The sequence below is a fragment of the Nuphar pumila genome, chromosome 7 (assembly GCF_984573655.1).
Source record: "Nuphar pumila chromosome 7, dmNupPumi1.hap1.1, whole genome shotgun sequence".
Taxonomy (NCBI): domain Eukaryota; kingdom Viridiplantae; phylum Streptophyta; class Magnoliopsida; order Nymphaeales; family Nymphaeaceae; genus Nuphar; species Nuphar pumila.
Window position 1 is genome coordinate 115,227,761 of NC_143255.1, and position 23,865 is coordinate 115,251,625.

At 37.9% G+C, this 23,865-nt stretch overlaps 1 protein-coding gene across 1 annotated transcript; it reads right to left on the reverse strand.

The window, feature by feature from the left end:
• Positions 1-5,610: 5,610 nt before the first annotated feature.
• LOC149833046 (protein IQ-DOMAIN 22-like) lies at positions 5,611-7,964 on the reverse strand. The gene is made up of 4 exons (XM_090013360.1): positions 7,581-7,964; positions 6,789-6,995; positions 6,618-6,695; positions 5,611-6,528 (listed from the first exon to the last, which is right to left on the reverse strand). Exons 1-4 carry the CDS (start codon positions 7,962-7,964, stop codon positions 5,737-5,739), a joined length of 1,461 nt encoding a protein of 486 aa, XP_089869486.1. The 3' UTR covers positions 5,611-5,736.
• Between the last annotated feature and the right edge of the window lie 15,901 nt (positions 7,965-23,865).

Sequence of the window (23,865 nt, forward strand, 5' to 3'; positions counted from 1 at the left end):
AAAGGAGTAATCAGGGATTCAATAGTGGCAGTTATGGTGGTAATCATAGTGGACAGCAAGGCCATTTTAGAGGCCGTGGACGGGGTTGGTTTGGTGGTCGGTCTAACAACGGTTTTGGCAACTCAGGACAACAAGTGGTGTGTCAGTATTTTGACAATGCTGGTCATATTGCTAAGACTTGTCTTGTTCAAGGTGACAGTCAGCCGATCCCCCCCCCTCATACATATATGGCTGCACCATCTATTCTTAGTGAAAATACTGTACCCAGATTCAAAAGCCCCTCATCATATTTCTCTTAATTTCAATGTTTTTTTTATGCAATTTGATTATCAGGGTAGTGATTCAATGAAGACTGGCAATGCTACAAGTTCGAAAATAACTTGTCTGTTATTTATTCTTGCGATTCTGAGTATAATGAATGATATTTTACATGTTCCTAACATGACTAAGAAGTTGCTTTAGGTACAAAGATTTGTCCAAGACAACCAAGTAGTGTTTGAGTGAAAAGTACCTATGTGAGAAAAGGCTAAAGATGCACTTTATTTTATTGACTCATTAAGTAAATTTAAGAATACGTCTACTTTTATTGGTGAAAGAACTAGTATTAATGGTTGGCATGATAGACTTGGTCATGCTAGTTTAAAGATAGTTCAGAAAACTATTCAATGTTTTGGTTTTCCATATGATAATAGTGATTTGCTTATTTGTCATGCTTGTCAGATTGTAAAACAACATAAATGGACATAATCTAGAATAGATTATGATAAAATTGAGCACCTTAAAATTGTGTTTTCTGATGTTTGGGTCCTGCCCCAATTTTAGGTAACAATGAGTCATGATATTATGTTGTTTTTGTTGATATTCATTCTAGATATTCCTGGTTTTATTTGATGACTAACAAATCAGAAGTTTTAAATAATTTTTAAAAGTTTAAAGGTCTTGTTGCAGATCTCATTGGGATGAAGATTGAATATTTACATATGGATGATGGTGGTGAGTATAGAACTTTAGACCCATTCTTAATATTGTGGCATAGGCCACCATATCTTGCTATGGATTCCCAAATTTTGAAAACCAAAATGAGGGTATTCCAAAAATATTTGGATTTGAAAAATGAATCCAAATTTGAGACAAGTGAAAGATGTAGAGTCCACTCTTCAAGTTGTGTGTCTTTCTTCCTTCACTGAGCAAGGACCAACTATATCAAGAACTTCAAAATATTTAATGGTTGAGATTTAACTTGCAAGTGACTCATACTTCATATGCAAATCCTAAAAAGAAGGTAAGGTTGATGGTGCAAGGCACTACCAATGCTCGAAAAAACACAAAATAACATAAATAAAGGAAACTTAAAGACAAACACACTCTAAATTAATTAAATGAAGAAGCGAGAGAAGTGAACTCAAAATGGGCTTAGCTAGCTCTCTTAGGATGACTCTGACGAGTGATGAATTTGACAGCACCTCCATAGAGCACGGGATCAAGGAGGTTCAAATCTAGTAGAATGGATACTAGGATCACTTACAAGGATGAGGGTCAATAGCGATGACTCTTTATGACATCAACAAAAGGCACATCTATTGATCAAGCAATAACGATGCATTTTTTGTCCCTGTTACTTACTAGGTACTAGCGGCAATATAAATTTTGTGCCATTGTTACTCTACTATGGTCATGAATCTTGTCATTATTGCTTCATCAATTAGGGCGAGATGGACAACTTCATGAATGCCTTTCCCCTGAACACATGTCATTGTTAATAACATATCTATAGTGATTACTTTATGTATCATCGTTAAAGATATGTCTTTAATGGAGACATTATCTGACCATTAAATATTGCCGTTAAAACACTTTAACGATAATATTTAATGGTCTATAATCTCGCCATTAAAGATCAATAACGAGTCATTATAGGGTCGACTTTATAACGGCAGTTTGTCAAGCTCTAATTATATACTATATTTGTCATTATAGAGTCTATAATTAGGGTCCGACAAACCCTTTTTAAATTTTTTTCTTTTTCTCTCTCCCTCTCTCTCTGCAGATCTGTCAAACTGCCTTTCTCCTCTCTCGAAGCCTCCTTCTTGCTTGGGCCCATGTGACGCCGCCAGACCCCTGACCTCCCTCCTCTCTGCTCGAGTGATGCCTTTAGACCCTCCTCCTTCCTCCTCTTCTCTCTCTCTGTAGTATTTGTCGAACCATTGGCCTCTCTCCTTCTTGCTTGGGTGACGCCACTAGACCACCAGCCTCATCCTCCCTCATCTCTCTGCGATTTTTGTCAGACCGTGGGAGGCTTCCTCCCTGGTCAGGTAATGACACCAAACCATTGGCCTCCCTCTTCCCTGCCCAGGTAACGTTGTCGGACCCTCAACCTCCCACCTCTCTCTCTCTCTCTCTCTCTCTCTCTCTCTCTCTCTCTCTCTCTCTCTCTCTCTCTCTCTTTGTGATTTATGTCAGATCGTGAGAGGCTTCCTCCCTGCTTGGGTGACATTGCCAGACCACCTCTCTCTCTGTCTCTTTGTGTTCTTTGTCGAACAGTGGGTGGCCTCCTCCCTGCTCGGGTGATGTTGCCAAACCCTCATCCTTCCTACTTAGGTGATGCCACCAGACCAAGGATCCTCTCTCTATGTGTCGCATTTGTGTTGCAAGCTATATTTGAAGTGCATCTCATTTTGAAATTTGGCATTTGGTGGAAGTTGGGGGTTATATATGGAGTACATGTACTGTAAGTAATCATTTTGGAATTAACATTGTTAATTATCATCGGTTATAGATTTTAGACCTTCTTTTAGTTGGACAACCCTCTCTTTCTATCTATCTATCTATCTATCTCTCTCTCTCTCTCTCTCTCTCTCTCTCTCTCTCTCTCTCTCTATATATATATATATATATATATATATATATATATATATATATATATATATATATATATGTGTGTGTGTGTGTGTGTGTGTGTGTGTGTGTATGTATGTATGTGTGTATATATATTGTCAGAATCGATCACTTAAAAGAGTTGATCCCCATAAAATTAAGTATATAGATCACATCTATATGGTCAAAATTTAAAAATAAAACAAAAACCCTAAAAAACTATTGATCAAACTACACTTGATTTTAGGAGCATTTTTTAGGGTCATTTTTTTAAAATTTTAGGGGCATTTTTAAAAAATTTAAATATTTGTGTTTTTATTTGTAAATGCCACTGATCAAAGATTTTCTTGTTGAATATAGTGGGGTCACTGTCTATGAATATAGATCAATCATGGATACACATTAACAATATAAGTTTTGAATCTTATACAAAAAGCATTATTGAGCCTTTAATCGTAATGTGATTGAAATATCTGTAATTATCAAACTAAATTCTCATACTGCTATCATCATCACTAACATTGTCATAATTTTTTTATATTTTTATTTTATTTGTTAGATTGTGCTTATTCTTAAATTGTATTTGTTGTAGGTTTGAAGATGATATATGTTTGTTTTTTGAAGTGTATGTTTATATTTGAATGCATGTTTGAAGTTGAATATTTGAGAGGGTTAGAGAGGTTGAATGTTTGAGGAGGTTGCAGACATGTATGTTTATATTTGAATGTATGTTTTAGGATGTATAAACACTAGTGTACATTTATATTTGAATTGATATTTGAAGTATATGTTTATATTTGAATGAATACATGCTTGAGGGGGTTGGAGATGATGAATGTTTGAGGAGACTGTAGACGTGTATATTTATATTTGAATATATGTTGCAGGATATATAAGTACTAGTGTATATTTATATATATACATCAATTCAAATATATATATATATATATTGATGTTTGAAGTGCATGTTTATATTTGAATGGATGTATGTTTAAGAATTTTTGAAGTATATATTTGAATTGTATTTGCCACTTTGTTTAATGTAATGTAAAAAAAAATTAAAACTAATATAAAAAATTTATTTTTGCAAGTTTAAGGCCTATAACGGCGATATTTCCGTGTTGTTGTTATTGGTCTTAACCTTATACCGCCATTACAACCTATAACAATGACTTAATTATTGCCTTCATAACCTATAACGCTGACTTACTTTTCATTGTTATCGACTATAACAATAAGTTAATCTCCCCAATGCAGGCTATAAAGGCGACAAGTTAATTCTCTCAATTACATGCTATAACGACAAGTTAATTCTATCCCAAACCTTTAGTGGAGACTTTTGTTAACGCCAAAAGTATTATTTGATGCAAGCTCGTGCAAAGCATTCATCACATGCGCGATGGACACTCCACGTGAGTTCATTCTGGTCATGTTCGAAAGTGATCCTTTACCTCCACATTTTGTATATATATATATATATATATATATATATATATATATATAAGAACTAAACATATTAGGCCCCATAGTTTGAAGTGTTTTATGATAGATTTGAACCGTTAGATGTGTTTAGCATGCTCAATTTAGTGGGAATCGACTCTTGAATCATGTTTTTTCGGCAAAAGAATGTGATTTTATGAGCCAAAAAAAATGATGCCTTTATAGCCATTGATTTTGGATCATCGAAAAACCCTATATACAAGTCAGATTTTGGTGATCGCCGGTTCCCACTAAACCAAACCTATAGATCACCTCTATGGTGTTAGATGTAAGAAAAATTGCAAAAAAATACTATTTTTAAAGAGGCCTAGCGGGGCAAAACGAGAAAAGGGGCAGCACCATCGCAACTCCAACATGGTCTTCTAATGAAATCTCCTATGGTAGATGCAAAGCCTATGATTAGGCAACTCCAAATATTATGTTATCAAAATTCAATGATATGGTTATAAAAGATGTCACAAATTATCCAAGTATAGTTGAAAGACTCCAATGTTGCTTTTGTGTATTTTCAAGGAAGGAGTAAAAACTGTAGAGCTGTGGACTCCAGGTACCAAGAAACCCAAAATAAAAGAAGGAGAAAGAAAAAACTTAACACGTTCATCTTTTTCCCAACCACGCCTAAACTCCAATACATGAGTAATTAACCGGGGCCACCAAGCCTGCCCAATTGGCCACAAATAAGCTTCAGTTTAATGCATATCACTTCTCGTACCCTGATAAATATGATCCGACTTAAGAGGCAGACATTATGCAACCTGAACCCCGAGAAGTGACAGGCTTCACCCTGCTCGACTGGTAAATTTGTTGAGCTCAGCGCGACTTTTATTTTCTTGACTTGAGCGTGTCATTACAGGGTGAAAGGTATCATGTTGGCTGTAGACTAAGCTCAGTATTCCAGTGTAGTAAAACTGCCCATTAAGGGACCCGAGCCTGAGTCGGTTGAGTGGTCACGGACTTGGGGAGATGGTGCCGACCCTTCGTCGGACGTTCGACTCCCACTGGGTGTGTAGACAAACATTAGTTGGTTTTTATTCTCTCTCTCTCTCTGTGTGTGTGCATGCGTGCTACAACAAAAAATGAAGAAAAAGCCTGATTCTGATAAGTATGTGTGAGTGGCTTTTACTCTTTAACATGTTTCCAAAGCAACATTTCAAACCGCATCAAATCTAAACAACTAGACATGCTTTTCCAGAATACGAGGGAGTCGGCCCCCGTATTAAGAGGCCCTGAAAACAAAGTGACTTAAATAAAACCGAAGCAGAAGATACAATCACCTACGCTCATCTTCCTTCATAATTTAAGATACAATTACGTCCATACAGAAGATCTCACACAACCATAAACAAAAGAGAAAGAAAATTACTAATTCCTATAACCAACTTCACCCCCGCTGCGAAGCGGCATTCCCAGTCTATCGAGCCGTCCCGAACCCGGATAAGCCTTGGAAGTGAACTTCTTATGCAAGGAAGACGATCTCTGCGACTGCGCGGTGCTCGAACTCGACCGGACGTCAGCGAAACCGCACGCCGAAAGCCGCTTCACCGAGCCGGATTTCTCGAATTCCGGCCTCTGTTTCGGTGCGCTCTGAGACCGCTCTTTGGCTCTCCATGATTCGGTGTTGGACATGTAATTAGGGTAGTCTGCGTATCCATTGAAGAAACTCTGCGTGTGCTCTCTCTTCAATGGCGTGAAGGGCCCGCGCTTTCCGTTCCCCGGCAGCGACGAAGCCGTGAAGAACTGCGGGCTGCTCTCCGCAGTGGCGAACACACAGTCTCCGTCCTCGCGAGGGAGACGAAGCGGGTTCAGCGACTGCACCCGCATGTCCATCGAGGACGGGGAAGGGGTCGAGAATTGAGCAACAGTCGAATCCTTGGATGGAGAATCTGGCATCATCGCGAAGCTCTGGCTGCGGCTGTTGCGATCGGAGGTAGCATGAAGGAAGTGGGATGAATGCACAGTGGTCTTCCGCCTGGAATTAAACAAGGGTTTCCCGGGATCTACTTCCAGAATTTTCGCGTTCTCGTCGTCGCATGCATTTGTATTTGTAGGTGCAGCAATTCCACCACGGCCATCCATCCATCGGTCTAACCAGGACCGACCCGTGTGTGTCCGATCAAGTTCAGCTTCCACGACGTTGGATTTCACAGTGTTCTTCTGCATATACCAATGTCAACAAGCGTTTCAGGCTACAAAACTATTCTCAGGTATAGTTTTGGCTGCACTGCAAGTATATCTCTGTATACCTTAGCAGAGGGAGAGCGGTCCTTTTTGGGTCTGTTGGCTCGCACCCTTGGGTCGTATTTCTCAGGCGTAGGAGGTCCCTGCAAGAAAACAAAAAAGAGTGGGTCGGGTGCCGAACTTTGCCGTTTCTTAAGAAGATGAAGAAGCAAAAGAAGAGCATGTGTTTTGCTTACAGCAACAGGCTTGGGGTGAGGGAGGCGAGCTAGGTGGGGGTTGTTCTCCGCACCCTGATGCAAGCGGTGGGCGCGGGCACGATCCTGCACTCTGACCAACGCTTGCATGCAGCGAAGGGTTTTGGCGGCCTGCTTCCTCACTATGTGCCCTCTCACCAGCGCTTGAAGTTTCACCAGCCCCTTGAGTGCACGCAGTGCCCTTCTTGCCTGCACACACACACACACAGAAAATGGGATGCAACTCGCAGTTTCTTTCTTTTATAAGGGTATAATAGGAAAATGAAGCAACCCGGGAGAATGGTAGGGCTGTCGTCTGAAGGACAAACCATCAGGCAAGCCGACTCGGGAAGCCCCTTAGGGTCACCATACACCGAGTCGCGAGTCGGTAGATTCCCCACCCCCACGTTTCGTTTTCAACAACCAGTGGATACGAGAGAGGGACTCGGATTACGAAATGACGAAACCGAATCTCACAACCACCAGGTCGTATAGATCAGAATCCGAGTCGGAACTAAAAGGTTCAGAACCACCCAGAAACCGAGTTTCTGATAAGACATTAAATCAGGGACGGCCGACGCTGTTTGGAACATAATGAGGGGTAATTTCGACCTAGAAAATTGTTACCCATCTCAAGCAAAGGCTTCCCATTTCTCGCTGCCGGCAACATTCGAGCAAAAGCGAGATGCCGAAAATGCCCTTGTATTAAGACCAAGGCGTCTCGGATTTCGGTGGCTCGGGTACCTCGTTGCCCGTAACGGGAAGCTTCTATATGAGAGAGAGAGAGAGACTAACCAAGTAGGCCCTGAAGGCAGTCTGAATCCGGATCGCCGCCCACTCCTCCCTCCTCCCACCTCCCACCGCGCACCGACCACCGTTGGTCAGCCGGACCACCGCCTTAGCTGCCTGAGCGGCTGCCGCCGCAGCCTCCGCCACGGCAACCGCTATCGCGCGCTTGTTGGGGTCCGCGGCGGCTGATCCAAGGGAGTCGGAGTGACCACTACCGGACTTCCTGTGCGACCCGCGCCGCTCCTCCACGGCCTCCCGCTCGCGGTCACGGCCTGACCAGCCAAAGCCCCACCTCTTTCTCTCCCTCGTCGCCCTCTCCTCCGTCGTGCCGGCCGTCGGTTTCTTCCCACCACCCAGCAAGCTCTTCAGCCACCTTCCGGCCCTCCCCATCTCCTCCTCCCTACCGAAGAGCGCTGGATTCCGATCACCCGACAGTCACCATCAAACAAAACGGAGAGAGAGAGAGAGAGAGAGAGATGTGATTCTGACCCCTGAGGTTTGATGGAGTCACGTACGCTATGAAGTCTGAGCCCCGTTCTCTGCCGGCATCGAGATAAATGCAATTAGTATTTTTACAATACCGAAAATATCCATCAAATTTTAGATATTGACCAAATCGCCTGATTGCGAAGTACTTTATTGGTCATGGTAAAGCGATATACGGATATGCCATTTTCTGTTTTTGTGTAAAACCTGCAACGTCCCTTCCTTATATTTCTCTTTTCTCTGTTATAGGTTTCCCCCTTTGTATTTTTTTTTGACAGGCTACTTATGCCAATGATGCAGATTTTGATCATAGTCATTGGGATTTTTTTTTTGACAAAGTAAACTTTTTTGGGATAAATTAAAAAAATATATTTTCTCTGAAAAATCTCAAAAAATATTGGTATATTTAATTTGAAAAATATATAACAAAATGGAAACATAAAAAACAAAAAAGATATAAATATCACACTAGTGATAATATTGGGATAAAAACACGATACTTTCAAAATAGGTTATGTTTTGGAAATATTGCATTCTTCTTGAGATTATATCATTCTTTAAAAATCTCATTATAAAATTGAGTGAATTTCAAAGAATAGCCACTATTTGTGATTATGGTTTTCAGTTCACACTAACAAGTAAATATCTTAAAAGAAAAATAAAAAATCTGACCTACGACATGACCGCGTACCATTGAGTTTTTAATATTATTTTAATAGTTTTTAACGTGTGTTACATTATGATTGACATGAAATAAAATCAGTATCATTGAGATTCAGGGCCGATACCGATACTGACAACATTGTCTATATATGATAAAGCAATGGCAGCCCCCATGGGCCAACAGGATTGGACCCATCTTAGGCCTTCAGATTGGCATACGACCCCACTGACTCATACCCCCTCTTAATCCTCATGATGCAGTTTTGATCAAATCTGATCCTATAGATGGATTCAGCATAGCTCATTTAATAACAAAAAATTTATGATTTTTAAATCACAAAATTTTGTATTTTGTCAACAATTAATTTTTTAATCACCAAAAAATCCTGCACACAAGTTGGAAATATGATATCCAAGAATTTTTACGTTTGTGATATCATATTTCTGGCTTAATTTTATCACCAAAAGTGCAAGGAATTATAGACTTGGTGACACCCTGATGTATGTTTTGATGTTAGTATGGATTTGGACATTTTTACTATTTCTGTGATCTGGACATCCAAATAACTATTTTTCAATTCGTTGGATCTTGCTTATCATCCAAATAACCCATAAGTATTCCAGTGAGAGGAACACTGTGCAGGTCACAAAAATCCCTCTTCAACTGCACCCACATTTACAAAGACTACCATAACAATAAATATTGCATCGCCTACCTAGCCCCCGTGTCTGGTAGGAGCAGTTACTGCACGTCACCTTGTGTTGGGACATTGCAGGTTCAAAACCCAATGGTATAGTTGTATAACTGATAGGAGTATGTATGTTGCCTTTCAAAAAAAAAAAAATATTGCACCAACTTGTTTGGTAGGAGGTGTTAGTGTAGTCACCTTGTGTTGGGAATTAGTTGCAAGTTCAAAACCCAATGGTACCTTTCATAACCGGTGGGGGTCTGCCCTATAAAAAAATAAATGGGCCTACCCATTACCAAGTAAAACCCCGGGTGAGTCAACCGGCCTCTCAGCCTTATAGGGACCCACCTTAATAATGCAATGCGGGGTGCTCTCCTGCTAATGGGGGAACTTGATTCCGACTCCTTTTACATGGGCAGCTTAATTTCGCAAGACCCTGGGTGTGACATTTAAATCTCGCAAAAAACATTGCTTTAGTAAAAGTTAAAAACACATAAATGTCACAAAATGACAGGAATAAATTTGCTTTTATCAGCAAAATTTAATGAAAACATTCAGTTTATTTCTTCTGCATATATATAGTTCTTTATTTCAAATTTTAAATTTGTTTGTTCATGCTTAGACTTTCCTCAAAAAACAAGAAAATTGGAAATTTTGAAAGCCTTGCGAGAATTTGATGACCAATAAATAGCCGTTTGGAATTTTTGTCACTGTGAATAACCTTTCTATTGGGGCCATCAGTGCCAAATATATGCAATGATCATACATCCCAAAACAAAGGAAAAGAGAAAAAAAAAATTGAGCTTGAAAACAAATGTTGTATGATTTGTGAACAAGAAGTTAAACATGAAATAGTAATTGGGCCACACACAATCATGGAGTTGGTGACTCGACCGACATCATATTATGAGAGACAGCCAAAACTTTGGGGAAACAAATTATGTTTATAAACTTTAAGCTGGCATATGATGACATTATTTTGTTCACTATAGTGAATTTTGGCCACATTAAGAACCTGTGGGAAAGCAGTGCTGGTTTTGTCTGTTGACACAACAATGTTAAGGTCATGCCAAAATTAGATTAGGTTACTTTTGGGAGAGTTGCATGGGAAGTGAGTGGAGAATTTTTCTGTTTGCCACGTATCCTGTTTTTCTGTTGTCAATTTCTTCCTGGTAGATAATAAGATTTAACTAAGTTCTCACACCTGAATAGGTGGGCCAACCTAAGGAATTTAAGCTAAATGATGTCAGGAGCATAGTTACCCGAAGCGCTTGCTTCCCTAGGGGGAAGCTTGCTTCCAAAGCAGGCAGCACACACTTCCTCAAAAAGGAGGAGTGCGGGAAACTTGCTTCTCAAATTACTTTCCTCTCGCATCCTTTCGTTTTTCATTCGTTTCTCTTGGGTTTCCTTTCGTTTCTCTTTTAATTTTTTGCTTTTCATGTTAATATTTATATTTTTCGTTTTTCCTTATTTTCCTTGGCTTTTCACTTAAACAGAAGAATCTCTCTTTCCGTTTCATACTACTTTTTAACACTCACTGCCCCTCCTTTCACTTCATGCATAGCTTCCGTATCCATTTTGCATCTTGGTGGCTATGGTCAGGAGTTTGACACCCACAGTCTACATCTCATGCTGCATTGTCGAAGCAACAGACTCTCAGGTGTGTTGGGTTTCTCTCCTTATGGGACCCATCTATCTTGGAAAATGGATCGTCTGATAACTGATCATTTATGACATCATCAGTAGTTCGATGCATATTCATTATCGTGACAAAATTTTCTAGCACGATACTTGATCTTCTCGAGGACGATTTGGAGTATTTGCTGAATAACGATTTGTAGAAGTCCTCACAACTAAATAATGATTCAACTGTTCAGAGTTTTGAGAATCAGCAATTTATCGATGACGATTTGTTTCAGTACTCACTGGATAACGATTTGCAGTATTCGCTGAATAGCTATTTATTTCAGTACTCGCTGAATAACGATTTGTAGTATTCACTGGATAGCGATTTGTAGTATTCGCTGGATAGCGATTTGTTTCAGTATTCGTTGGATAGCGATTTGTAGTACTCGCTAGATAGCGATTTGTGATAAGGCTATTCAGGCATATTGTAAGTTGTGCAAGATGTTTAGTCTTTCGCATTAAATGCGGGTCTCATCCTCTATTTAAGGGATGTATGAGAGAGAGAAAGTGAGAGCTGAAAAAAAGCAGGAAGAAAGTGTGAAAAACACTTTTAGGGCACCGAAAGTGTGTGAAGAGAACAAAGCAAGAAGTGTTGCTACATTTCTTTCAGAACAACTTTGTGAGGTTGGATCTTCAGAACATTCATTCTTTGTTCTTCAGTGAGGTATATACTCTTTGTTTATTTTTCGTTACACCGTGTGTGTTGGTAAAGCTTATGCTTTTTTATCACTTTGTAATCTCTGTTTGAAAATAGTGGAAAGTGCTGACCTATTGGTCATCGTGGACGTACTTCAGTTTGAGAGGAAACCACATAAATTTGTGTGTTATTTTTTTTTTTTGTTGGTTTATCTTTCTTCCACTGTCATCGATGTATTGCTAGATTCTCATTTGTGGGAAAGTCGGTTTTTTTTTCCAACAAGATGGGCAAGTGGAGGAAAGAGGGAACTTTGAGGTTTTATATTGCAGCCTAGCTTGGCAGGACTTTTCGATGTGCATTGGTTTCATCTGTAATATATGAAAAAAAAAATAAAGTAATTCTACCACTTTAAAGGCTTCATTTTACCCTTTTAAAACCAGAATTCCAGTACAATTCCCCTCATAATGATGAATGGTTGCCCGCTACTCCCCTATGTTTGTGGAACTTTTTGAGAAAAAAGCAAGATCAGAAGGATGAAAATGATAGGATGGAGATGTGACGTCACCTTTTCCAATAAAGTGAAATGATTCGGTTACGGTGGGTACTTTTCAGTAGCTATAAGCAGCTAGAATCAGATTCTCTGAAGTCTTTTACATATGAAGAAATTATAAAGAGGGTAACAGAGAAATGAAAACCTTTTGGAAGGAAACTGCTATCTCCTGTTCTTTGCCAAATGTAATTAATATGGAACAGAGGTCGTTTTCAACATCATCATCATATGGTACCAGAATTTATGTCTCTGTGATTTCAAATGGTTAAGGGTGCATTCCTTCGTTATCTGGATTGTGAAAATATTCATGAGTTTGCTACCCTTCAACAACTGCTTCCTCATGAAACGTGACCAAGATCATGAACTTCTCTGTTTCATTTTAGAAGCTTTAGTTCATGACTAGGCATAGTCACAGATATCTGCGATATTTACAAATCCAGGGGGTTTAACTATCGATATTCTACTGGTTTACAAGCTAACTTGACGGTAGAAGGGATCCAGGAGACTCTTCCTTTATGTGCTCTCAGCCAATGGCACGCCCCACAGCAACATAATGCTGGCCCCACTCAAAATGCAGTCATGTGATTGACCATGGCGCATAAAAGATGACTTAGTAGATCCCTGAATCCCAAGTAAACTTGACACATGGTCAGTGACTCAGTGCCACCCTGCTGCTCTCCTACCTGGAAATTGGTCCGTTAGCAGACCATCTCATCATTACCTTTGAATCTTTTCTGATAGCACGGTTTTGTAGTATGTGCTGCACATGCACACTTATTTTCGGGCAGGTTATATGTTCTCCCCATGAACACGCACTTTAGCTACAAAAACCACTGAGCCTGTGTGGCACTCAGTGGGGTGCACTGCCGTTGATGTACGACAGTGTACAGCTCTCTCGTACACCACACTAAGCGCTACATGGCGCTCAGTGGAGACCCCGAAAGGTGCACACGCAACACCCTCTACTTATTTTTCATACTTAAATGGTGATTAAGAATTGCCATCAGTCAAATATGAGAGAGCGAATGAATATATATAAAGACAGAGATAGGGAAGGGTGACTGTCCAACCAAAGGAAGTTCCAAAATATACAACCAATGGTGATTGGTGTGGTGTTCTTTCTCTAACAATCGAGTTTTTCATCAATCGGATTTTAGATATTGTTTTTTTATCATTCATTTAGTGAGCAACATGTTTTGGATTATGATTTTCCATGTTTAGATGTGTTTTTGAACAAATACCCACAATACTTATAAAAAACAAATATATGATGTTCAATTGATGAGATGCTCAAGCATTTGTGAAGGAGAACCGTCCGATCGTTGCTGGTTGTAGATTTTAAACTTTTTTTTGTTGGACACAGTCCCTCTTGCTTATATATATATATATATATATACATATATATATATATATATATATATAGAGAGAGAGAGAGAGAGTCGGGTTTAGTCCCCACACTTCACATGGGAGTGCCATGGACAGGACATTGTGCATGTTTATTTTATTTGCAGAATAATTGTCCTTTTTATTTTTTTTATTTTTGTGGCCTAGATAACTTACAGTTCCATCCAAAAGATACAATAATTATTGAAGGACTAATTCGGTGTCCCATACCCATATTCTTAAATGACCAGGTAGTATTCATGAGAGGGGCCCTTAATCCATACTGACTGAGTTTGAGCCGGCTAATTTCCGAAATGTACATTATTTCAAAGCTGAAAGTTGTAAGATTTGAACTATTGACCTATTCAGCTAAGCTCTAGTTGGCTTGCTTACAGAGAAAATATATTTGTTTTAAAGCTGGAAGCAATGAGATTTATACTCTAAACTTATTGCTTGCAAGCTAAACGCTTCAATTATTATAATACACTATATTACATGATACAAAATTTATTTAAACTTATTGCTATTCAATGAGCCTACATGAGTTGAGCCAAAATACCTGTTGCTCATATTCAGCTGGAATAGCTTATTTTATGAGTTCAAATAGGCTCATTAGGAGCCAAGCACAATCCAAACCATGGGCCGCTTGTCTCATTTCTCATCAGCACTAATCATAGACCGAACACTGCTTTAAGTATTCTAACCCTCTTTGTTTCACTGCTAAATGCTAATGCTTAAGATTAACCTCATCTTCGAGACGCCAAAAACCCATAAATGTCATGGACAGTGGCAATGCATGTTTATGCTTATTTTATAATTACTTGATCTGACTCTAAATGCATAATTAAAGACAAGGAGCATCTGGTGACCAAGGCTTAGTGTTATCGTTCTACCTACCATTGTCCACATTATATATAGGTTGCTTTCAATATTAACACATTAAATACTATTATTTCACTTGTTTATGCATGATATGCTATAGCCACAACCTTAATTTGTCTTGTGGACATGTTTGTAACCCACAATGAATTGGGGAGGGAGCAATTTGCTTTTGTGATATACATCAAATTGCGAAGATGTCCTAGGGCTGGCACTCCTTAAAGATAGGGGTGGCAAACAGGTCGGGTTGGCGGGTCAGCATACCTCAACACGAACCTGACCCATTTATTAAACAGGTCGACTGTGGCAAACACGAACCCGACCCATTTATTAAACGGGTAACCCGACACAACACGATTAACCCGTTTAATAAACAAGTCAGGTCGGGTAAACGGGTTGGCGGGTGGGGTTTGTGTTAGCGGGCGGGTTGGCGGGTTGGTGGGCGAGTTGACAGATCGGGTTCGAGTAAATGGGTTGACCCGCCCGCCTAACCCGTTTATTAAATGGGTCAGCCGGGTTGGCATACCCCCAACATGAACCCGACCCATTTAATAAACGGGTTAGGCGGGTCGACCCGTTTACGACACAAACCCGTTTAAGCCAAACCCAAACCCGGCTAAAAAGTGGGTTGGCGGGTCGTGTCAGATTTTGCCACCCCTACTTAAAGATGAGTATTGAGCTCAACGTTAGATTCTCCACAATGCTGATACAACTAGGGTTCAAATGTTGAATTGCTATGTCTAATAAACACCCCTCCAAACAAGGGCTGATTAATGCGTTGATGTTGAAGATTTCTTGTTTAGGCTCAGCTGAGCTTTTTTTTCTTTTTGTGTGTGTGTGTGTGTGTGTGTGTGTTAAACCTGACAATGCAGATGTGTTCGGCATAGTCCATTTCTTAGGAATCCACTGTTGTATTATGTTTTTTCTATTAAAAAAACATGACTTTTAAATGATTGTATATTTAAAAAAACTCTAAGTCATCGATTTTCATGACTTAAAAAGTCCTTATGCATCGCAATCGGATGATTTAAAACCAAGCATGTAGATCATTGTTAAAGAGGATCTAGATCCACATGATCCAGATCCACATGAGTCACATGATAATGATAAAGATCCATGTGAGGTCGACTCCAAGAGGGACTCAAGAGTCTAAAGGATTGTAAACTCGAGTCATATTTCCCACTGTAATCAAATGATTCTATAATATAAACCTCTCCCTCTATCTGAAAATAGTTAAGAGAGAGAGAGTTCATGGTCGTAGGCTTAGATCAGCCCAACCACGTAAATATGTGTTTATGTTTGTGTTTTGTTCTTGATCGGATCTGATTTGCTTTCATGGTATCAAAGCCATGATCGTTTGATGATGAAGGAATGTATTTTCAGTGTTCTGTTATTGTTTTTCTGTTATGGATCGTATCCCTGGATCGGTTCTTCTGCTGATTCAAGATCAGCGTGTTTGCTGTTGGTGTTGTTCTCAGCGTGTTTGAGATCACGTTGTTTGGATCGTGGTGATGATAAAGTTGTATCGGGTTTGCAGGAACCGTGCATCAGAATGGGCCACCCTTGTTGGGTCAGCGTGAAATCATGAAGACGTGCAGTTTTTTTCATTTGTTGGGTCAGCGTTTTCGGTGGCTGGTGCTGAGACCAGCGTGAATCAAGTCTCTTGGATCGATCAAAGTGATCGACATCATTTTTTGTTTTATTGTGCTGTGATCCGTGTGGATCTATTTCCTGCATGTGAATGGTGCTGCAATCAACATGTTTAGGTAAAACCTAGCTCTTTATTTTCTATAACAAGTGCGTGTTCGATGCATCATCATCTTATAGTTGCCTTGTTTGGGTTAAGATGGCATCAAGCTTTAGTGCCTCTTTGATTCCTAACCCAGCGATCCAATGGAATGCCTTTTCCAGCCTGGTCTCTATTAAGCTTGATCATAATAACTACTTGGCGGTCACAAATTGAATCTGTTATGACAAGCCATGATTTGATAAAATTTGTTGATGGGTCGTGTCCTACTCCTGACCAATATTTAAGTATGTCTAAGGTGAAACATGTTTCATAAATCTTGATTTTTCTTTCTGAACAAGATTTGATCAATTAGCCCTAAGCTGGATCTAAGTCACCGTGACTGAGGATGTGCTTAGTCAAATCATTAGGATTCTCAATGCTAGAGAAGCATGGATTGCCCTAAAAAAGGCTTATGCCTCTCAATCGAGCCTTAGAATTATGCAAATGAAAAACGATCTTTAGAATGTTAGGAAAGGAAATAAAACCATCACAGAGTACTTAAATCATGTTAAATATTTGTTTGATTCCCTAAGTGTTGTTAATGAATAAGTTTTGGAGGTTGATTTAGGGAATTATACATTAAATGGTCTCTTCCATGAATATGAAGGCTTTATTGCCATTTAGACTACTCTTGCTCTTGAGAAGTTTTCTTTGTTTTATGGGTTATATGATATGTTGTTAAATCAAGAAAAATGATCTAGCTATTACATCAACGATCCTCTCAAGATACCTCTGCCACTGTCTTCTTTGCTCAATAAGGAAGAGGTCGTGGTCAAGGGTATTTTGGGTAGTTCAGAGGAGGAAGAGGCAGTAATAGAGGTCGGGGCAGAAATTTTGAAAATTTTAGTGGTTGTGGTTTCCATGCAGGAAATAATCAAGGTAGAAGTAGTAGTGATCAAGATAAGGAAAACTCTAGTGAGCATGGGATTATTTGTCAAATTTGTGGTCGGAGGAACCACTCTACTCAAAATTATTGAGATATTCCCAAAGCCTTTGTTACAATCTTGGACATGTCATCTGTAGGAAATTCAAATTGGTTTCCAGATACAAGAACAACCCATGATATGACAGCCAAAGGAGAAGCCATGGCAGAAAAAAGAGAGTTTCAAGGTCTAGAAACAATTATGGCAGGTAATGGTGCAAATCTTTCCATATCCACCTCAAGTATGATTGAACTTCCTTCTAAGGATAAATCCTTTATTTTAAAGAATGTTCTTCTCTTGTTCCTCAAATCAAGAAAAATCTTTTTTCGGTAACTCATTTCACTCATGATAATAATTACATTTTTGAGTTTCATCTGACATGTTTTCATGTTAAGAATCCGAAGAACAAACCAAACCTCTTAAAAGGACAAAGTGAGGGAGGTCTATGTGTGGAGCAAAGGAGAGAAGGAGAAAAAAAGAGTAGAGACATAATTTGTCCAGAAATATACCTCTCCATAAACGTGGGTTTGCCTAAGACTATTGCTTCTTATCCTCTTGAGATTGTGCATGCTGACTTGTGGGGTCCTGCTCATGTGGGCTCTAGAGAAAGGCATATTTTTTTTATTACTTGTGGATGATTATTCACGTTTCTCTTGGTTATTTTCTTTGATGAGAAAATCAGATACTTTGAGTTGTTTTGAAATATTTAAAAATATTATAGAAAAGCGAATTAATTTCTAAATCAAAAAATTTCTTAGTGATGGTGGTGGTGAGTTTATAAGTCTCACTTTTACAAATTTTTTAAATTTCCATGGCATTAGGCGATGGGTTTCATGCCTTCACACTCCTCAATAAAATAGGGCCGTTGAAAGGAACCACAAACACATTATAGAGACAGGGTTGAATATGATGTCTCATGCCTCTATGAGCACCAAGTTTTTCATAGATGCCTTTAGAATAATTGTTTATCTCATAAATCGACTTTTTAGTCTCAATCTAGGTAACAAATCACCCTATGAGTTCCCGTTAAAACAAATCCCAAATTATTGTTTTTTAAAAGTTTTTGGATGTACCTGCTACCCTTATCTTGTTACCTAAAAATACTTCTAAACTAGCTCCTATAACCAAAGCCTCTATTTTTCTAGGTTATGGAAGTAATTACAAAGGTTACTTATGTTTTGATCCAGTCTTGAATAAAGTTTATATATCCAGGCATGTGACTTTTAATGAGTCAAGTTTCTTTATGCTTGTTCCAATGCTCCTATCTCTTTCAAGAAAGTCTTCAGTTGGCGTAAGTAATACAAGACAAGAATCTGCTAAAATTGAGTACAATGTTATACTACCAAATAGCTCACATGCCATAAATATTGGTCTCTACAGACTCAAATCCTCCTTTACCAACACCTAGTCTTCATGCCCTGTTTGAATTTGAGTCCACCAGTCCAAGTCTTGGTCATGCAACCATAGTAGTCAATAAGCCTATTAGTTCAGAATTCAGACACTCTTTAGGGATAAATCTAGTTGTGGATATTACACCCATAGAAGAGATCCTGAACTCATGTCATGGTTACAAGATCCCAAGATGGAACCCCAAAACCAAAATCGTTCTTGTCCACAAAATGTCCCTTGAGCATTATCATGATCAGTGTCATGTCCCAAGAGTTTGAACTAGAAACCTTTACTAAAGCCAAATCAAATAAAAAATGGAAAGCTGCTATGTAGGAAGAATTTGATGCCCTGGCTAGAAATGAAACTTGAACTTTACTTTCCCAATCACCTACTCAGAACCTGGTTGGGTGTAGATGGATTTACAAAATTAGGAGGAATACTGATGGGTCCATTGTCAGTTACAAAGCTAGGCATATTGCTAAAGGCTATATCAACATGGAGTAGATTATTTTGAGATTTTCAGTCTTGTGGTTAAACCTACCATTGTTTGTACCATTATGTCCCTAGCTGTGAGTCTTGGTTGGCCCATATACCAATTAGATATGAATAGTGCTTTTCTTTATGGGTTTTCACAAAAGAAATTATATATGGTACAATTATAAGGGTTTGAGAGTAGTAAGTATCCAAATTTTGTATGCAAGTTTGATAGAGCCTTGTACGGATTAAAGCAAGCTCTAAGAGAATGGTTTGAGCAGTTACACAATTATCTGATCCAAATGGGTTTTATTGAGTCAAAAGTTGATATGTCTCTTTTCATTAAAAGATATGAAAATATTACTTTGCTTGTGCTTGTATATGTGGATGATATGCTTGAAGCCAAACCAATATCCAAATGTTAAAACAAGCTTATATGCTTGAAGCCAAACCAATGTCCAGATCCAGAACCAATTATGTCACACTATCATCCCTCAAGTTATATATGGTTTTTTTACCATGGATAACTTGTTTGTGAGATACCAAAATCTTTGCATTGTAAGGCATTTTATGAATAAATCAGTTATTGTTAAAATGTAACATATAAATATATAAAATAATAATAATATTATAGTTATTATTATATATATTTATTTTTTCTTTTTTCTTTTATTTATATTTTTTGTATCTAGTTCAATAATAACTAGATATCCTTTTTCAGTCAAGTTCTAGTTGGAACTTGACTGAGGTATAGTTTTTGGACTCTAGTCCAACAACTATAATAAGAGCCGTTGGACTAGAGTCCAATGTCTCTTTCTTGGGAGAGCTCAAAATGAGCTCTCCCCACTTGTTCTTCTTTGTATAAATAGGGGTGAACCCCTTCCATGTAAATCATCCAAAATGCTTCTTAAACATTCTTGTTATTAATAAAGATATTTTTATTTCATTATTGTGTTTTCCTTTTATACCCTTTTATGGGTTTTACTTGAAGTGTCTTTTTAGACATTCTTGTGGTGGATTCAAGTGCTTGTGTGGAAGGCCACCATTTCATTACATGATATCAGAGCCATAGAGATCTTAGATCGTAAAAAGCTTTCGCCTCATTTCCCATGCCTTACTTGCAAAAGGTGTTTCATCACCTTGTTCTTGACTCAAGAAGGTTCGTTTGAAGAAAGAGGCTATTGAAGTAACACTTGCTACAAAAGTTTGTATTATTCATCACTCTTTGCCTCTTATCTCTTCTTCTCTCTTTCTATTATTTCACTCTTGTAAAAGATGGATGATAATAATAAAATCATCATCATACCCATAAAGCTAAATGATATAAATTATGTAATGTGGGATTCAATTATGAAGCACCACATTTGGGAAAAAGGGTTATGGGGTATAGTGGATGGTTCCGATTCGGAACCTAAACTATCTCTCACTAAAAAAGAGGGTGATAAAGAAGTTTCTCTAACAGAAGGGGAGAAGCGCAAGGCTTTAGAAATTTATGAAAAGAAATGGAAAGAGTGGAGGATAGGTCATGCAAGAATTATGTCATGCCTAATTAATAGCGTAGACATTAAGAAATACTCTAGTTTTGCTAAGTTCGAGCATGCCGATAAGGCTTGGGAATACCTCAAAAATATGTATTCCCTTAAAGATATTGCACGTGTGCAATTCACAAGACAAAGTTCAAACAATGACTCAAAAAGATAAAACCATTCGAGAATATTACAATGAGTTGTCCGAACTTTGGGAAGAATTGACTCTTTTAGAGTAGAAATGACATTGTCCTGAAGACATTAAGCTTCGTCAAAAACAACTTGATATGGAGCATTTTTATCAATTTATAAATGGTTTGAGGCCAGAATTCGAGTCGACTAAATCGACTCTTCTTCATCAAGGAAAAGTTTTTTCTATTATTGATACTATAGAGAAAAACATAATTAGAAAGAATACTTCAAAAACCGAAGATGATTCTGTTCTAGCTGTGTCAAGACCAGGTAATCATATACGCTCTTACAGGCCTCCTCATTTCAACAAATAGAATGGTGATTATGACAGGAAAAAAGTCATTTGCCACCATTGTCATGAACCAGGGCACTATAGGCCTCAATATCCTAAACTAAAAGAGCTCAGAGAAAAGAGAGTTGTGACTGTTGGATCAAGACTCAAAGATCAAGATGCACCAGTTTCTATGGCTCAATTAATGGAGATTCTTCAAGCTCTTATCAAAGGAGCTTCCTTCTCATCAGAAATCTCAACGGGAGCAGCGGTTTGATCCTTCTTCGATCCAGGTAACTTTCTTTGGCTTCTTGACTCTGGTGCTCCTTTTTATATGACCCCAAATGACAATAGTCTATCCAAATATTTTAAAAATAAATCAAGTGCATCAAAAGTTTTTACAGTTGATGGAACCTCTCTTGAAATAAAAGGAATAGGAAATTTTGAAAGAGTCCATAAAACTAAGAATTTTTTTATTCCAGAAGTTAGATTTATTCCTAAGCTAAATTTAAATCTTTTATTTGTTTCTCAAATATCTGATTATGGATGTAATGTCTCATTTTCTTCTCAAGGTTGTTGGATACAGGATCGCCAGTCAGGTAAGTTGATTGGGGAAGGCCATAGAGAAGGACTCTATTACATGATTTTTTTGGAATTGCCTAAGAATGTTTTTTGTTATAATATTCAAAAAATTGTGTTGGATTTATGACATAAAAGACTTGGTCATCCTCATATAGCCAAGATCCAATATTTTCCAAGTCTAAGAAAATGTTGTAATTCTGAGAATTTTATTTGTAAAGATTGTATTCTTAGCAAAATGAAAAAGACCTTTATTTCTTTCAGACCACTTGAACTTGTATATTCGAATGTTTGGGGTCTTGCACCAGTTATTTCAAAAGAAATATTTGCATACTATGTCATCTTTGTTGACATTTTTTCTAGACATACTTGGAATTATTTTCTTAAATATAAATCTAAAGTCTTTTCATACTTTCAAACATTTCATAATATGGTTAAAAACAAGTTTCAAAATGATATTTCTATTTTTTGCATGAATTAAGGTAGAGAATTTATGTCCAAAGAATTCAAGGATTATCTCAATTTAAATGGCATTACACACCAACGGTTATGTCCATATACACTACAAAAAAATGGACTAGCTAAATGTAAACATTGACACATTATGGAAACAACTAGGACATTATTAATAGCAAATCAAGTTTCAAAGGTTTTTTTGGCAGAAGTTGTCCTAACTGTTACCTATCTAATTAATCGAATGCCATCTTCCTCCTTGAAAAATATAACTTCTATTGAAAAACTTGTGAATATTTTCTCAGACTACTCTAGATTGAGAGTATTTGGATGCTAGTGATTTGTTTTCACTGACAAAAATGCTAAACTCTCCCCCCGTGTGATTCTCTATGCCTTTTTAGGATATGCTGATAATAAAAAAGGCCATAGGTGTTTTGACTTTCAAAATGACAAATTATATGTATCAAGAAATGTCTCTTTTCTAGAAAAGAAAAGTTTCTTTGATTTTGAAAAACCTAAGGAAGTCATGGAATACTCTTTTCTGATAAATCTAACATCAAAACCTAATCTTGAATATGACTTTGACAGTGATCAAAGTACTATTGATGTTGAACACAATGATGACAATGAAGAGCAAATCTATAGGGTTGTTAGATTACAATATTCAAGACGAAGTGAGTCAAATCTTCCATGTGCACTTGAAAAATATTTTGAAGTACTAACCAGAAGGTCATCCCGAGTCTCAAGACCTCCTGAAAAATTTGTGCCATACGAATCTTTCTCACCCACCTATAGGGAAGTTATTGCATTAATACACTCATATGAGGAACCATCATCATAGTCTCAAGCCAAAAATCATGTAAAATGGATAGAAGCCATGAGAACTGAGTTAGATGCACTTAAAAAGGCTTCTACTTGGACTATTCAAGATCTTGTTTTAGGTAAGAAACCTATAAGGTGTCAATGAGTTTACAAAGTTAAAACCAAGAGTGATGGAACTCTTGAAAGATATAAAACCCGATTAGCGGCCAAAAGCTATGCCCAAGAATACGACATTGATTATGAAGAAACCTTTGCCTCAGTTGCTTGTATGACCACTGTTAGAACATTAATTGCCTATTAGAAAATGACCCATATTTCATATGGATGTCAAAAATGCTTCTTAAATGGTAAATTAGTTGAAGAAGTATATATGGAAGCTCCACCTGGTATTAGTATTCTCAATGGTAAAGTTTCTCGTTTAGAAAAGGCTCTTTATGGTCTTAAACAAGCACCAAAAGCTTGGTATGACAGGTTTAGTCAGGTTATGCTTAATACTGGTTTTCAATACTGTTTGACTGACACTGCTTTGTTTATTAAGAGTTCTGATGCAGGGATTATAGTACTTCTTCTCTATGTGGATGACATGATCATCATCGAAGGCGATAAACAAGAAGTTGAAAATATAAAAAAACTTCTTAAAACTCATTTTGAAATGACTGATCTAGGTTTATTAAGATATTTCTTAGGAATTGAGGTTGCTTATTTCCCTCGAGGGCATTTAATGTCTCAATCTAAGTTTGCTTTTGATATTGTTTTCAGGTTTAAAATTACAGATAATAAGAAAGTGGACACTCCAGAAGTTGTCAATGTTAAGATGAAAATTGATGATGGAGAACCTCTCAAAAAACTTACTCTTTACAGACAGCTTATCAGAGCACTTTCTTATCTTTCTATTACTAG